General features: G+C 46.1%; 1 protein-coding gene across 2 annotated transcripts in view; it reads left to right on the top strand.

Annotated features, from left to right (window-relative positions):
- LOC135907198 (phospholipid-transporting ATPase ABCA3-like) overlaps positions 1-16,258 on the top strand; it is a 354,979-nt gene that overhangs the window by 226,401 nt on the left and 112,320 nt on the right. For both annotated transcript variants that reach the window (XM_065438886.2, XM_065438887.2), the window contains 3 exons: positions 4,924-5,345; positions 6,389-6,514; positions 14,066-14,251. In XM_065438886.2, the coding sequence (XP_065294958.1) occupies positions 4,924-5,345; positions 6,389-6,514; positions 14,066-14,251 (734 nt within the window). The remainder of the gene's footprint in view (positions 1-4,923; positions 5,346-6,388; positions 6,515-14,065; positions 14,252-16,258) is intronic.

The raw sequence follows: 16,258 nt of genomic DNA, 5'->3' as shown, positions 1-16,258 counted from the left end.
GCGGCCATTACTCTTTGGAGAAATGAAAATGCTGATTTGAATAATTAGGATAATTACGGCCAATTAGATTTCAATGAGTTTCATTACGGCACATTTGAATCCACAATCCAGGACTACTACAGTTTCGAGCTATTGATTTTCCATGTGTCCCACGACATGCATTTGCTGTACAGTTACACTTGTGTTTTAGTGCATAATAAACAGCGTTTTCTTTAAAAAAAGGTAACTTGAACGCCAACGCATCTTGCCAGACCTTTCTGAAGTTAATGTAGAGTTCTAGAATTGGGTACCCAAGTGCCTTGGCAGCCTTGAAAAATTTCGGGCTGGAAGTATGCATGCGCAGAGCCCAAGCCAGCGTTAAGTTCTTCCTTTCGCGTTGACTCAAGACCCAAAAATCGGAGACTAGCGAGGCTCCCCAAGCAGTGTTGGGTCTAAAACAGCATGCGCTCAGTGGCTATGGTGTTAGGCTGCTGAGCACGAGGTCGCGGGATTGAATCCCGGCCATGGCGGCCACATTTAGGTGAGGGCGAAAACACCCGTGTACTTAGATTCCACTCCACGTTAAAGAACCCCAGGTGGTCGAAATGTTCGGAGTCCTCCACTACGGCGTGCACATATTCAGAAACTGCTTTTGGCACGTAAAACCGCATAATTATTTTTTTTAATTTTAAAACAGCATAGCTAACTTGTTGTACTAACGCAGTGATTACGTTTATTACGTTTTATTGTTTGTCGTTTTTGCTCAAAAATACATTCTGTTCGTTTTCACTTTCACACACAAAAAAATATTTTTTGCGTTCAAACAACCTTTTTCTGTACTACGACGTCGCGCGCACTCGACGAAACGCTGTCTGTATTTGACCCATTTCCCAAACTCAGCTGCTCGTCTAAAACTCTGAGCAGCCTACACAACTCGGACTCAGAGTCTTGAGTCCCCAATTCTACAACTCTCAAATATGTCGATCCGGGCGTAGTCATGAGGATTTGTTCCAAGTAGCTGTGCCTTGCGTACTCCTATATTTCGTTAACTGAAAAATGGCAGACTCGCCCGAAAGACGAAGTATCGATAGCGATAGCAAATTAGTAAATAGCTCGACAAAGTGAAGATATTAGTGTTATTGGCCGTATAAAGATGCAAACGTTCGCTTACTAACTCAGTTGACAAGTGCGGTGTCACTCGCACACAGGTAAACAAGGAAAAATCTCGCTCGATGACCGCAGAAACTCGCTGTCAAGACGGTGGAATGAGGAAACGCGGCAGCAGCAGCGAGAGAATTGACTTTTTTGTGCTGTCTCTTGCTTCAATGCGAACTAAACGTCGACGACGCAGTGCATTAGAAGCTGCCGACACTCGGCGTGGCATACTTGTCCACATCACAGATAGGTGTGAAGACGAGGACGGCGCGGGCTCGCATTTTGCGCATTACGCAGATCGCCTTCAAGAAACGCTGCTCACGCGGCCGCGCCGTAAGCAGCAGCCGACGGAGCAAAACAGACCCCCCCTCCCCCCCCCCCCCGTGCCTCGTGCGCCATAGAAGGCAGTGTGCTCCCGCCCTGCCTTCCTCCGTCACGCGTGCGAGACTGAGCCGCGATTGTCTTGTAAAATTGTGAAAAAGCCTCGCAGATTTTTTACTCGCACATACAGCGTACGGCGTGCGGCGACGCTGTTATCGTGTTTGGGCTTGATAGGGAACACCACGGCGACGGCAGAAATGCGCCTGAAGAGTCCATGTAATTGATATCGCAATAATACGTGAGCAATGTAAATAATGTGAGCAATGTAAGTGAGGCAAAGCAAAAGGGTGGGTATAAAAATGGATCTGCAGAAAACTAAAGTAATGTTTAACAGTCTCGGGAAGACAACAGCAGTTTACGATAGGTAGCGTGGCAAAGAAAGTGGTAAGGGAATAGATCTACTTCTGACAGGTAGTGACCGCCAATCGGGATCATGTGACTGAAATAATCAGAAAAATGAGAATGGGTTGGGGTGCGTTTGGCAGGAATTCTCAGATCATGAACAGCAGGTTGCCATTATCTATCAAGAGAAAAGTGTATAACAGCTGTGTCTTACCAGTACTCACGTACGGGGCAGATACCTGGAGGCTTACGAAAAGGGTTCTATTTAAATTGAGGACGATGCAACTAGCTATGGAAAGAAGAAGGATGGTTGTAACATTAAGTGATAAGAAAAGAGTAGATTGGGTGAGGGAACTAACGGGAGTTAATGACATGGTAGTTGAAATCAATACAAAGAAATCGGCATGGGCAGGACATGTAATGGGGAGGGGAGATAACCGGTGATCATTAAGCGTTACGGACTGGATTCCAAAGGAAGGGAAGCGTGGCAGGGGGTGGCAGAAAGTTAGGGTGGGCGGATGAGATTAAGAAGATTGGAGGGACAACATGGCCACAATTATTTCATGACCGGTGTAGTGAGAAGTACGGGAGAGGCGTTTGCCCTGCAGTGGGCGTAACGAGGATGATGATGATGATGAAGAATTTAAATCATTAGAAAAGCAAATAATGTCTGTGTGTTAATTATTGAATTAGGAATGTTTGATTTCTAGTACAAGTAATGGCCGCCTCAACAAGTAATTTATCTCAAGGATTAGAAATGTGCTATCAGCCACAATCAATTATTATACAATTTGGTGTAGCATAAAAAAACAAATATAGAGAGATCCTATATGTTTTCGAGCGAGCAATTTCGTCTTGCCGTGACCTAGATGTGACGGCGGGCGGCAGTCACTTCTGGAAGTCGATAGAATGGCGCTGGTCATCTCTAACAACCCTTATTTCGTGCAATCAAGAGAAACACATCTCGAGGGCTGTGCTTTCGCTAAGCACTAGCACCGAAAACATTTGCGGAATCGAAAGTGTACATCGCAGAGGCCACCTTTTCTATACCACATGCAGGCACGTACCCAGGATACTTTTTCGAGGGGGGGGGGCAATCCGAGGTAACTTTTCCATGCAAATGAGGGGGGTACCATTACTAGTACAAATGTTAATAACGCCCACCATTCTCTATCGACACGCCTAAACCCACAAAAAAATGAAATAAGATGTATTCTACAGGTACGCCTATGCGATACACCTCTCCTTTGCTTGGCACACGAAGAACCACGTCACATGGACTCGCGCAGCAAAGAAGCGCAGGAAGAACACTGCCAAGAAAATGCAAAGAAGCGAAAGTGTAAAATAAAGATTACTTTAGTAGAATAGAACTTAAAAAAGAAACAGCAGTTGGCAACAAAGCACAATGACCGCGCGGAGTTTGTTTATTCCTCAAGCCGATCACAGAAGCAAACAAAATCGTCGTCATGCGGCCCCTTAAAAAAGGCGTCGTACTTGATACCTCCAGAGCGTCTGCTGTTCCTGAAGAGGCTTCATCGGCGGAACCAATCAGGTGTGCAACAGACATGAACAAAATGTATGGAGTTTGAGCATTTCAATCTTCAAAAGTCTGCGGTGCAGTTTATTTCACTGCTGCACCCGTCATACTCATGAAACTTCACTGCCCAACTGAAGTGAAACTTCACAACAAATAGTTGTAGCGAAGCAAGCATGTTATTTCTATTCAATAAATAATTAGGCATTCGCCATTCCACTATAATAGGCGAGGAAAAAGGTATAAAAGTATGCGCTAATAATTTAATTTGGCGGTTATGAGGGCGTGGACCGGGCTTCATTGCAGACCTAAGTTTTATCCGACTATAGTAGCGTTTGCTGAATTAGCTCTGGAAGAATTATAGAGAGACATATATTTGCGGCACAATCACAGTTCTTATGGATCTTTCGTTTACTGCTTTAACAAGTTAAGTGCCACAACCGACTCGTGTTGTTATTTGGCAAGTTTGTAACGATGCGTGGCCGCCAGTCGCGGACAACCACGTATGGCGCAGGAAGCTGTGATTACAGACATACAGCGCTCACCGCGGAAGGTTAGAAACACACCTACTCAAGCAAAGCAGAGAAGTGGCTACTTTAGGCGGTTCGAATGATAACTGTAGAAGCGTCATTCAGAACACACGGGGTTGACTTCCACTTGCGGCGGCGTTTTCTCTATTTCGATTTTAAATAAGACGTTGATCCATAAATATTTTTTATAAACGATGGTTAATTTTGTTAATTTTCGCTTTTCCTTCCTGTTTGGCTGTTGCCTTGGCTCTCTCCCTTAGTAGATCGCTTAATTTCTCAAATCCTTGCGGCTCTTGTTTCCAGTTGCCAATTTTGCACGAAAAGAGCTGTACAATTAGGGAAAAACTAAACGAGTAAACGGGTGACAGTCATATTGCCTATAAGTTCAAAGGTTATTGCAGGGTTCGATGATGGACGCTGTGCCGCATTATCTTATTTTCCACCTTATTTAACCCATATCACCGCGATATGGTTGCGAGAATCTGTCGGCGTCGCGGTAGCCGTTACTCGAGGAAATATTGAAACAAAAGTAAAAGTTAAACTCAATTGGCGTTATCTCTTTCCACGTGCATACAGACCAACTGACCACAAACCGAATCTCTTGCCTGGTCCCTGGATCAGTGTAAACGAAGACGGTTGAACTAACGAAACAACAACGATGTGCGTGACGTTTGAATAGACGCTGACAACTGAGTGCCTCTCAAATTAATCGCGCGGGCACCCAATTGATGCGGGAACTGGGCTTCACATTTCAGGAGACGCCGATAACTACAGCCATCGAAAAGGGCTGAAAAAGGCAGTAAAATGTTGACCGCCGAATGGCTGTCATCTCTGAACATTGATTTGACGGTTCTTTATGCATGTGTGTGAGAAGTGGTGGCGTAGGCGGGAAAGGGGGGGGGCTATGTGTCTTTCTTTCGAGGGGGCGAGCCCCCCTGCCCCCCCCCCCCCCCTCTTCCTTGGGTCGTGCTTGAGCACACATCTGAACTCGCGTCCGCGCAGCATACGAATGATGGCCAACCCTACGAGCGCCGTCACACTTCTCGTCGTGGTCAACCTGGTGGACACTGCTCGGCTGCGAGCTCTGACGGCGCAGCCGACGGCGCTGATCGACGTCACCATCGCTTACCTGCCACCGGACGATGTGGAAAAGCTTGTGGCCGTTTTTGTCTCACGCTTCGTCGCTTGGCTAGAGTGGATGTTCTCCTTCGCTGTCACCTACTCGTTGGCCTTCGCCGCGTACTCCTCGTTTCCGGCGGCCGAGCGACTGAGTGGAGCCCGAGACGTGCAGCTCATGACGGGAATCTCGGGGGCCGAGTTCATCTTCGCCCACTTTGTCTTCGACTTCCTTCACCACGCCCTGTTCAGCGTGCTGTGGGTCGCCATCCACTACGCTTTCATCTCCTACCCGTTGCGCTCGGCCGGTACGTTCTATGCGCTCTTTATGGACTTTTTTCGGGACGTCGATGTCGCGCCTGTGGTTGCGCGCAGTCATTCACCCTGCCCACTCTCTCGAATAGTTACAAGTACCGCTGACATTTTAAAAATACCTAAAACTGAAATAGGGCAACACTATGTACAAGGTATCTAAACTTTCTCATTGTTTGATATTTGTGTTCAGTCCTTGAGTGCATATCTGTGCCTGTCTATGTTTTCGCCGTTGATTTCCTTACTGTAACCTTTTTTTTTTTACTGCCGCCCCGTAGGGGGGCTGCGCGCCCCTGTCAAGCTGCCGTTTGCTCGTGTAGCTTTTACCTGCAGCATCGTGCATCCTTTTTGATGGAAAATGAACTTATTATTATTATTATTAAAAAATTAAAGCAGCTATGGTGAAATTAACCTCAACAACATTTTTGCGTCATAATGCTTACTTCTTTAACTTCCTTTGTTTTAAGCCGAATGACCAAATGTTATCCTGTTCTTTTCCATTTTTTTGTTATTGCTGTTATTTCTTTATTCTACAAGTCCCATCAATTTATGTATTTGCTGTTTGGTCATGTGCATCATATCGATAGGACGGTCCTACAAGCCAACTGATGCTTTGACCGGCCTAATTATGTTGCTTTTATTTTTGAGGGCAATATATTATTATTATTATTATTATTATTATTATTATTATTATTATTATTATTGCATAGAGGAAGTCGGTCCTTGGCGTACCCCCACATGGAGCCCCCATACCAACGCATGTCTAGCTGTAACATTTAACTCTAACAAGCCCGACGTGTCTCAGTATTAATTGCTACCTTGATTTGGACGCCTGGAAGGTTCTGCTGAAATTGAGGTTAAGGAGAAAAACAAATTGAGTTGGTTCAGAATATTTCACTTCTACAGTGCCAAAAAGGTCACTGGTGCTGCGAGATGAGGTTGGTAAGCCGGAGAAAAGTGATGGTGATAATATGTGATGATTACGAGTTTTGTGTCATACGCCCGTGCAAATATGTTGCATATTGTTTTTTTTCTATAGGCTTCTTCCTGCTCACTTTCTTGTCCGCTGGGCCTCTAGCAATCGCGTATGGCTACGTGACGGCGGATACCACAGCGACCGCAGGCTCTGCAGTGGGTCGGATTTTTACTACCTTTTTCGTTGGAGGTAAGCAGCAACAGTACCTGCAGGTCGCTGGTGACATTTAACGACATATCCTCTGGAGCCCCTACACATTCTGATGAAAAAAGCTGTGGGTTAATTCTTTCAAGTGAGTCCACATGTGCTTAAGCGCAGAGGGGAAGCAAGGAAGGGCGTTGCGGAAGCTGGTAGGTGCCGTCAAAGCAAATTGAAATACGAACAGGAATAAAAGATAATTGATCACAACGCCGGTTACGCGTCATGGCATGGCATTGCAATGTTATGCGCTCCTGTATACGGCTTCTAAGTAGGCTGCCGTTGCAAATGAGCAGGATTGAAGCCTGCAGCAAGCTGCCGTTACAAATGCAAGCGCAAATTTGAAACCAGTTTTAACATGTTCGCGTTTGAATTAATCTAATGGTACACGCGATAAATGCTTGGATTTGTTATTGCAACAGTTAAACCACTCCACCTGCTACAGAGATGGGTGTCCCACACTCTAATCTAATTTACACCATTTGTGTAACCATTTGCACCATTTACCATAGACCATTTACACCATCACTGCACGATAGTGTAAATTGCTCTACGGCTCAAGCTCTCATATCCATAAAGGTGTAAGGGTGTGAGGTATAAAAGGATTCACACCCTTAGGCACGCTTTATGGTGCAAAATAGCTTACACAGCAGATAACATGCAGCAAAACTGTGGATGTTACTGGCACGTAACATGCTCGACTTCATGAACCATACATTCTCATCTCATTGCATAAAGTGTTCGGCGTTCTTTCACCAGAACTGGTCCTAGTGACGTAAACACACAATCACCATCATCATCAGGTGATCTAGATGGCACCTTGCCTGTGATTCCGTTTCGCTAGAGACGTCACGTGAGATTTCTATTGTCTTTCTTATCTGTAATGAAGGAGATGACCATCGGTGAGATTCTTCGTTTGCGGAGTTTTAACGAAGCCAAGGGTACTATTTTAGACGTTGGCAAATTCCCTTATGCTGTCGAACTCTGTAACGGCGGTATTTTCAGCTATCGTGAGGCAATTAGAAGCTCCCTGGGCCAATCAGAACTGTGAAGGTAGTGAATTCAACAACGTGGTGGAAGTCGCCGATGCCAGGGCTACTTTGTAGCGATGCCTTTTTCGATTAACATGTACTTCGAAAAGGCATTAGGACAGATAGAGGCATCACTACAAAATAGCGTTGCCAAAATAGAACCTTAGCACCAAAGTGAGTAGAAGCCAAGAAGGCTGCCCTTAATTACAACAGGTCATAGCTCTAGTTGTTGGCATGCTACGGGATTACGCTTCCACGAAGCAAGTAACCCGACAATTGATCCGTGCAGACAAATGTACGAGAACAAGAAACGGAGATTTTTCCGTGTGTCGGGCTCTGTAGCGGTCCAGCGTATATCTCAATTCAGATAACTGAATTGAGATGCCCCTAAAATTTTCCCGGCCCTATTTTCGAAGCACTTTTCACCTGGCGCAAGGACTTCCACCATTAAAAATTATGTTGATCGAACGCACTTTGGGTATCGATGTAAGCAATGCTTTGTATGCTATTTGGTTTGACTCACGATAATTAGCGGTAATGTTGCCGGTGAATGTGTAATTTCTTAAGCGTTTAGTCCAATATGCCAGTGGTGAGTAGATGTCAAACGTTACCTTGCGGGCACCACTGCTCTTTGCCTGCGTAGTCCACAGAACACACAGGGATGCGTGTTTGCTTGAGGCGTTGTGCGTCGTTCATAATCATTGATAGGGCTGACTATTATCATTGTCTCACATGGCACAACCTGTCACGGCAGAAATATACAGAGGGACATTTCCTCAACAACGCCTATTCACCAAGGGGACTGCTGCTGCGCATTCTATTGCTGGAAAGGAGCGTTAGGACATTCGACATACGGACGTGGCAGGGCAGCGTGATTCTTCACCAATGCTACCGGCAGAGACACGCGCTCTCAGCTCTCTCTTCAAGCTATCTACAATAATCTACAATATCTATGGGGTGTATAATTTAGGCTATCACAGCCCAGCATACAACCTCCACCGCCCAACACCTGCATTTTTATCGCATAGGAAAGCAAGCCCAGCACGTGCAACGCGCACAACCTGAGAAACGCACAACCGCGCAGGCGCCGGTCGGGATGCGCGGCGGCGAGCGTCATCTGCAGATGTTGCATGAAAGCCACAGGCATGCGCGAGCTAGAGTGCTATCACCTAAACCTGTTCTAAAAAATTCTGTTCCAATTCTGCAGTGAGCCCTCCGCGATTGCTCGAAAAATTTTCTACCCATGCCCCACCGCACCTGTCTGTCACGTGGCGTCACTAAAACCACAGAAACGCCCCGTTTCATATGTGTGGACAGCGATTACTATTTAATGAATTTCAAATAAATATTTTTTGATTCGACGCCTTTTTTTGCCCTTAGTAAAACAGGTGCCATTTGACCAATTGCTGTTGGACAAACGTCGTCGCGCTGCGCCTACTTCGCCTGGATGTCTCGCCACGTCAGAAAGCCACAAAAAATCACCGCGTGAAGGTGACTTGGGGCGCTGCAGCGTAAAACTATTCCAACTTTTCAATCAGCCCTTCAGATTGGTCAAAAACTTTTCTCAACCACCCCCGCCCCCTTCGCTTGTCACGCAACGTCACGAAAACCGCGATGGCTCCCCATCTGATATGACGCGAACACACTAATTATGCATCAGTGCACCGAACAAAAAAAAAGTTGTTACTTCTGATTCGACTCCTTTTAGCCATTAACCCTCGGATTATTGGTCAAAAGTTTTCGGGCTGCACCCATTTCACCGCCCTGTCACGCGATGTCTCAAACCAAGAAAACTCACCGAGTCAAAGTGACGTGTACGCGTTCAAGATGCATTAATATGCCGAAAAGAACTACATTTTTTCCTGAATAGCCGGAGACTGCCCCTTCACGAAAGGAATAGAAGATGGCCATCTGCCGATCGCTGTCGCGCTCACTACTCGAAGCTGCCATGAAGCGCGATTTGAGTAGAAAAAAAATGCTTCACAGTATAACATTACTGAGACCTTTCGGAACGTATGCGATATCACCCTGCCAATTCGTCTTTGCGGAGGATCCATTTTGGCGGCATTTCTAACCTTCCATTACGCGCCACCGCGATTTTCGCCCAGACACCGTAAGCTAAGGGGAAGCGGACCTGTCGAAAACGCCGGCACCAACCTCCTCATCCGGTTATCTATTTTCACTGTGCTGGCTCAGCCCAGCCCGGCCCCATCGGTACTCCCTCCACGTGAGCGAGCTCCTCGCCTCGTCTCACCCAATTAGATAAGAAAACTGCTCAATATAGGCAATGCTATTAGCTTTGAAAGCAAAAGGAAGTGACATCCTCTGAAAGAGAACCGACTTTGATTGAGCTTTTCAAACAACTCTGCCTGTTACCGCCCTATGCTTGCATCCATGGTAGCGTAAATTTGGCCTCAGGAGATTGCAATAAGTACAGATTGGAATCGTTTTACTTTACAGGCAACCCGCCGTGGTTGCTCAGTGGCTATGGTGTTGGGCTGCTGAGCACGAGGTCGCGGGATCGAATGCCGGCCACGGCGGCCGCATTTCGATGGGGGCGAAATGCGAAAACACCCGTGTGCTTAGATTTAGGTGCACGTTAAAGAACCCCAGGTGGTCAAAATTTCCGGAGTCCTCCACTACGGCGTGCCTCATAATCAGAAAGTGGTTTTGGCACGTAAAACCCCAAATATTATTATTACTTTACAGGCAGGACACCTAGACCACAGCAGCAGCAGCAGCGCCCGGAAAGTTGAGACAAAAGGCAGAGGAAGCGACGCTTTAAAAAAGAGTTGTAAAAAAAAAAACTCCACCGGATAGGCATTTAACATGGAGTAGTCGATAAAATACCTGGCGACAGTGGCCGCAATTATAGCGTGATGAACCAGACGCACGCGACGCGTTAAGAATACGTCTACTCGTGGGTGTCAAGTGGTGGCTGTGCAAGGCCGCCTCGCCGACTCGACAGAGCTGAAAACAGAACAACTTCACCACTGCAACAGGCGCGCAGCAGCAAGTAATGCAGTACGCGTTGGGCGGCATCGGCCGCACAGCTTGGTTCCAAGATTCAGAATCATGGGAAAGCTCTTGCGAACTACAGGCGGGTGGTACGTGATAGGTACGCTTTTCGTTGCTGAACGACAAACAACACACGTTCCTTTTCTTCGTTGGCGCTTAATATTTCGTAATACGTCCCTGTTCAACTTTCACCTGAAAGTTGGTGGCTAAGAATGATAACCTTAGAACACATTTTAACAGAATAACTTTATAGTGCGTGTAAGAAGAAACGGTTTACTTCGTCCATTGGCACTATAGTTCAGCGACGCGATTACGAACGTTTAGTTTCCATCCCAGTTTGATTATGGGTGCCGAGTTCGTCGCCGGGCTCTGACTAAAAAAAAGCTTGAACATACACCCGACGTAGTTGAGGGCTTCTGTTGCTTTCTCTTTACGCTGGCAATGCTGGACTCCACGGAGTCACCGCGGCTGTAGAGGGAGTTCACATTCGCTTCCGAGAAATATTTTTGCAGTCGAATAAGCATAATAGTAACCCATTGCGACTGAGTCGTTCGAAATCGCAGCAATAACAGGTGAAACACGCAAGAACCGCACTAATTCAGAAATGACACCGCTACCCTTCGAAGCTGATGCTGGGAGAAACGGCCATTCGAACATACCAGTTTGCGAAAGAGGGCGTCACTGCGTGCTTGTTCGAGGCTACGTTCCTCCTCGCCAATGAAACGGTCTACAGCCGCCTATGTTAGGCCTAATGGGCCAAGAAATCGAGAATGCATCTTGGAAACAGCGCTGTCGCCAATACTTTGTTGTCGAAGCATCATTGGCTGACTCCAAATGTCATGCAGCGTTGGCATCGATGGCACGAAAAAGTGCAGGGCGGCAATTTGTTAGATCCAAAGCGGCGCCGCTTCGGGCAAGGCATCGTGCCATGTTCAGTCGTGTATGGTTCTGACGTTCAAGTTCATTTCAAGTTCACTTATTTATCACATATATGGAGTTTCAGATGAGTGGTTGGAACGAGGAAAAAAGAAAGCTGCATTAAAAAAAGCTTGACTAGCTCGACGTCGCGGATTCACTAAGGCAGCATGACAACAAACGAAATATACATTTCAACGACGGTGTGAAATGAGAAAACATGATATCCACAGAAAGCATATTTTACGAAAAGTCAAATTTAGCTGTGAACATACTCGTACTTAACACAGCATGATTGAAACAGAAGTGTTAGAGAGTGTGCAAGCGTTTACTTAAGAAATCTTGAATTCATTTAATGTCTTCGACAAGCAATGACCTAATGTTTGAAAGCCATACTTTGTGCGGAGCCGTGGCACATACCATTGTTCTGAGTGCCTGTTTAGGCGCGAAGAAGGATTTAGTTGCAAGTTAGCTACACTGGGTAAATAACCGCAATTTTTACAACGTCATATCTAAAGGGAAGTAATAAAGTGTATTCATATAGCCCATTTAATTTAGCTACTATATTTAACAAATGGCTCTGAAGTATGCGCATAAATCTCTGCCGACACTGCGATCAGCGATCTGTCTGCAGGCTGTTTACGTCGGTGTAGTTGGACGTTGGACAGGGGTGCCGATGAGACGTAAAGCGCTGTCGCCTGCAGTCGGCAGACCTTAATCGGCGTCGCGTCGGTCCACCGTGAACGGGCCTCTACGCCGTCTTGGTGCCGTAGCAGTCATTTGTCGTTTCTTTAACTACACCACTTTTACATCGATATAATCACAATATGCATGGCATCAAATGCTATTCGTGGCATCAATGTCAAGAGTGTGATGATCAAATCCTTCATTGAGTCGTGCTGCCATCGTGGTCTTTTCATATCAGGGTATGTATATGAGATGTCAAGAATTATATGCATTCGTAGCATGCATGGCATATTATGAGTAGCATGCATGACATAACACGTATTCACAACGTGGATGATATATCATGGTTTTCAAGCCCTGTAATAATTTGTCGATGCATGTCATTATTGGGATATGATTTGAGTAAACTACGAGATGAATAATATGACATGCACTGCTCTGACGTTATTTATGTCGAGTCATTCACATCAGGTAATGTATTGCTAGCTTTGCCCGCACAGGTATGTACTCGTGGTCGTGCATCTCATGAACTGTCATTCCTGTTAACTCACGCATGCATGTCATACATGCAAATCATGTTCGTGCCTGAGATGCCATTCCCCATGCCTTAAGGTACACGATACATTCTTTCATGCATCGGAAATACACATACTGATACACTTCTTGCAAGACGTATCATGGTACAGATACAACATGCTCAAAGAGGATCTGAGATAGTATCTAAGATACTTGTATCGTCGATACCGCCCAGCACATAATGCCATGCGTGCATGCCATACATGTCATGTTTGCGTATCATGCTATCCATGCAATGCAATTCTTTTCATACCACGCGTGTCATGTGATGTCGTTACAATTTGCATCATTCATGACATCACATCATTTATGTCATACGATACGTCATGCGTGCATGTTATTTATGTCACGTCATGCTATTTATGTCACGAAATGTCATTCATGTCATTCGTTTGCGGAAGCTGCGGATTGCCACGTTGATGGAGTTTAAGGCCACGAGAACTCGGCGTCGCCTCCGTTAAGTTGGCTTTTCTGCAGCGTGGAAGAATATCTGACGTCATGATAGGCCACGTGATGGCACTTGGCGAGTACGGGTGCGAAGCGGCGTCAGAAAAACGGAGGTGAAACTTTCCTCTCTTTGGGAGCAGTGCAGGGACACTCAAAGAGCATTGTATTCATGTAAACGGTGGCGCAAAGCTATCATGGGATACCTTAATAAGGTACAGCTCTACAGAATTGGTCTAAACGTGGTCGTTCGCAGGTGCGCTACACTAAATACCACTTGATGGACCTGGGTGAGAGCGGGATGCATGCACAGTAAACAAAGAGAATCTAAATGCGCAAAACGACAAGGTGCCGTTGCCAAATCTTTTTCTGGTGAATGATACCACAACGTCTGTGCCTCGTAAATGGGTTTCGAAGGCCAGCCTTGCTTCCAGCTGAGCCGAGCGATGTTACGCGTACAGCGAATGGCAGGAAATTATCGCACCCGCGACAGGCAACAGAAAAGCAGGACGGAAACCGATGCGGCTTATAAAGAAAGAAATCGCCGTATTCGAGGAGAAGTAGCATCATCGTCGGACCCCGGGACAAATAGAACATTTTTACCTAATCTTCAAAGCACGAACGTGTTGCAGGTCATGACACTTGCCCCACTTTGCGGCGTTCCGCAGTACTGAATTCGCCTACTACGTCGCCTCCGAGATTGCCGGCTGAAATCTCCGAGGCCATGCCTGCCTCATCGTGCCGCATATGCGTAACTACTGATACTGACAAGCTAATCTTAGTTTCCCTGGCACTAGATATTTAGGTGCATCTTCCGGGATTTCATTCTCAAGCGAACTTCACAATCCTGTGGCGCCTGTTTGGTTTCCAGGTGCAGCGACTGTAATAGCGAGAACCATTATTGTGGTGTTGACAAAATCGGACACCGTGGACTACGTGGCGATTCTCTTTGGTCCTTATGCGCTGCTGTCCATGCTCGTCAAGGTGTGGAATGACATAACCCAGAGCGAGCAGTGCAAGCTCCTGCGGCAATTTGGTGCCCGTGGCAAAGTGAAAGGTGCAGTACATATATTTTTCCTCTTTACGCAGACGAACGCTTTCTGGCTGCTTGACAGTAGGGCGTAGTGTGCAGCCCCTCCTCGGGAATTTTAAGAAGTCCTGCACACTTCAGCGCTTTAGTCGTCATGTTGGGCTGGATATAACGAAAAGTTTATTATTTTAGTTGAGAACTTGGGCGACAACTATTTCTTTTTTGTACAAAGCAGCTTTTTGAGCAAAAGCATATACTTTTTAAGCCAAGTTTCATAGACTATACAGATTTTCTTTTCTCCTGAAGGTGCTTTCCACACCTGCTTAACAAAAGATGCTGCAAATAATATCGATAATTCTCCGATATTGTGCCACCGAACACAATGTTTAATATTAACGAAGGAGGAAATCGAATACGGAAGCGAAAAGGCCTCTTCCCTCGCAATCCAGAAGTATATTGTATTAAAGCCACAAGTTTGTTCTTCCTCCCACACTGCTTTTTCGGTTCCTGGCCGTTTACGGCCAAGTTGCGACACTAAGTGCCCCTGGTATGTGCTCGATATATACATATACATATATATATATAGAAATAAGTAAATGAAAGGTGGCGGCTGGTCAGTCCCGCACCGCGTTCTACAGTTTGACCACAGACGCCATGCCTTAAAGGGAAGCTGAAACACTTTTTGAAAACAAAAATTAGTTCCCGGCGGGGTTCTACAGTTTTGAATCCACTGAACACGAATATCTCGTTCAAAAAGGACGAAAACAAGCGCAAGCGGTAGTTTTTTGCAAGAAAACACGCACCAGTGCCTCAGGGCATCGCGCGAACGCCGCTGTTGCCCGTGATTGGTCGTGACCGCTGTGACGTCATTCACGGGTATCGCCGGTCGGCGCCACCGTTTCAGAGCGCAGCACGCTGTTATGTTCTGGCTTCACAGCTGAGTTGTAAGCATTATAGAACGTTCTCGCTGTCTCGGACGGCTTGTGTTGCGCCGTACATGTTCGAACCAACAGCCAATACAGAAAACGATGGCGGAAACTGCGGCAACGACATGTTGAGCGTGGCAACAGCGAGAGCGATGTGTGCACCTTCTCGCGTGGTTGAAATCTTAGCTGGTACTTATGTTTTTTTTTTCATGTAGCTGCATGTTCCAATGATGGGAAAAAAGCGCGCTAAAGTGTCACTGGCAACTTGCTGCTGAAGGAATGCCAAAGCACTAACTATTCAATAGATTGTAAACACGGGTGCAATTCCGCGATGTCAAGCACCTTGCCGCTGCTTGTCTAAAGTCCTGTGTTTTTTGCGTGTTTATACACGATCGCGAACATAAGTGCCGCGTTTCAAAGCGTGCACATATAGTGCTGCGAGGCACAATCATGGAAATTGCTTATCATACACATCCAAAGATGGCCAGGGGGATTAAATGTGCAATACTCATACTATGGTTTGACGACTTTGCGATTGTGGCTCGACCAAGAATGGGTTTGCGTGCTCTGTGCTAGTGTTGACATACAGATATTAGGCAGTTTTGGCAGCGCCCTGTGGTACACACGGTAACTTTACGGTAACTGCAACCGTACTTCGGATGTCGTTAGGCAAGCCTATACTCCATTTCATACCTCAGGTGCAACGCTGTGGAAGCTACGCAATAAGTCCGGTCCTCAAAATTTATTACTCCGCGTGTTTCCGCTGATGCTTCGCAGCGTGCCAGCGGCGTTTGCTCGCGCCAGCATGCACGTGAAGCTGCCGCGACGGGCTGCAATTGAAAAATACCGGAAAGCAAATTGATTTAAAACAACGTGTCAGCAGCCGTATAAGTACACGGATTGTTTCTATGGGTAAATTCTTTTTTTCATTCAGAACTGAGTTTATACAACGAATATTTTCAAAAAAATTGGGTCAAAAAACACCGAACTCCTTCTAAGTGCGAACGCAGCCACTGCACGATGTATCTCGAGCCTCCACAGCGTTGCACCTGATGCATGAAACGGAGTATAGCAACGCTAGCAACAACGTGTTTCCGCATTTGTCGTA

Source organism: Dermacentor albipictus, chromosome 9 (genome assembly GCF_038994185.2).
Source record: "Dermacentor albipictus isolate Rhodes 1998 colony chromosome 9, USDA_Dalb.pri_finalv2, whole genome shotgun sequence".
Lineage (NCBI taxonomy): Eukaryota > Metazoa > Arthropoda > Arachnida > Ixodida > Ixodidae > Dermacentor > Dermacentor albipictus.
Note: the sequence above shows the minus strand (reverse complement) of the source record. Positions and strands in the feature narration are given on the sequence as shown.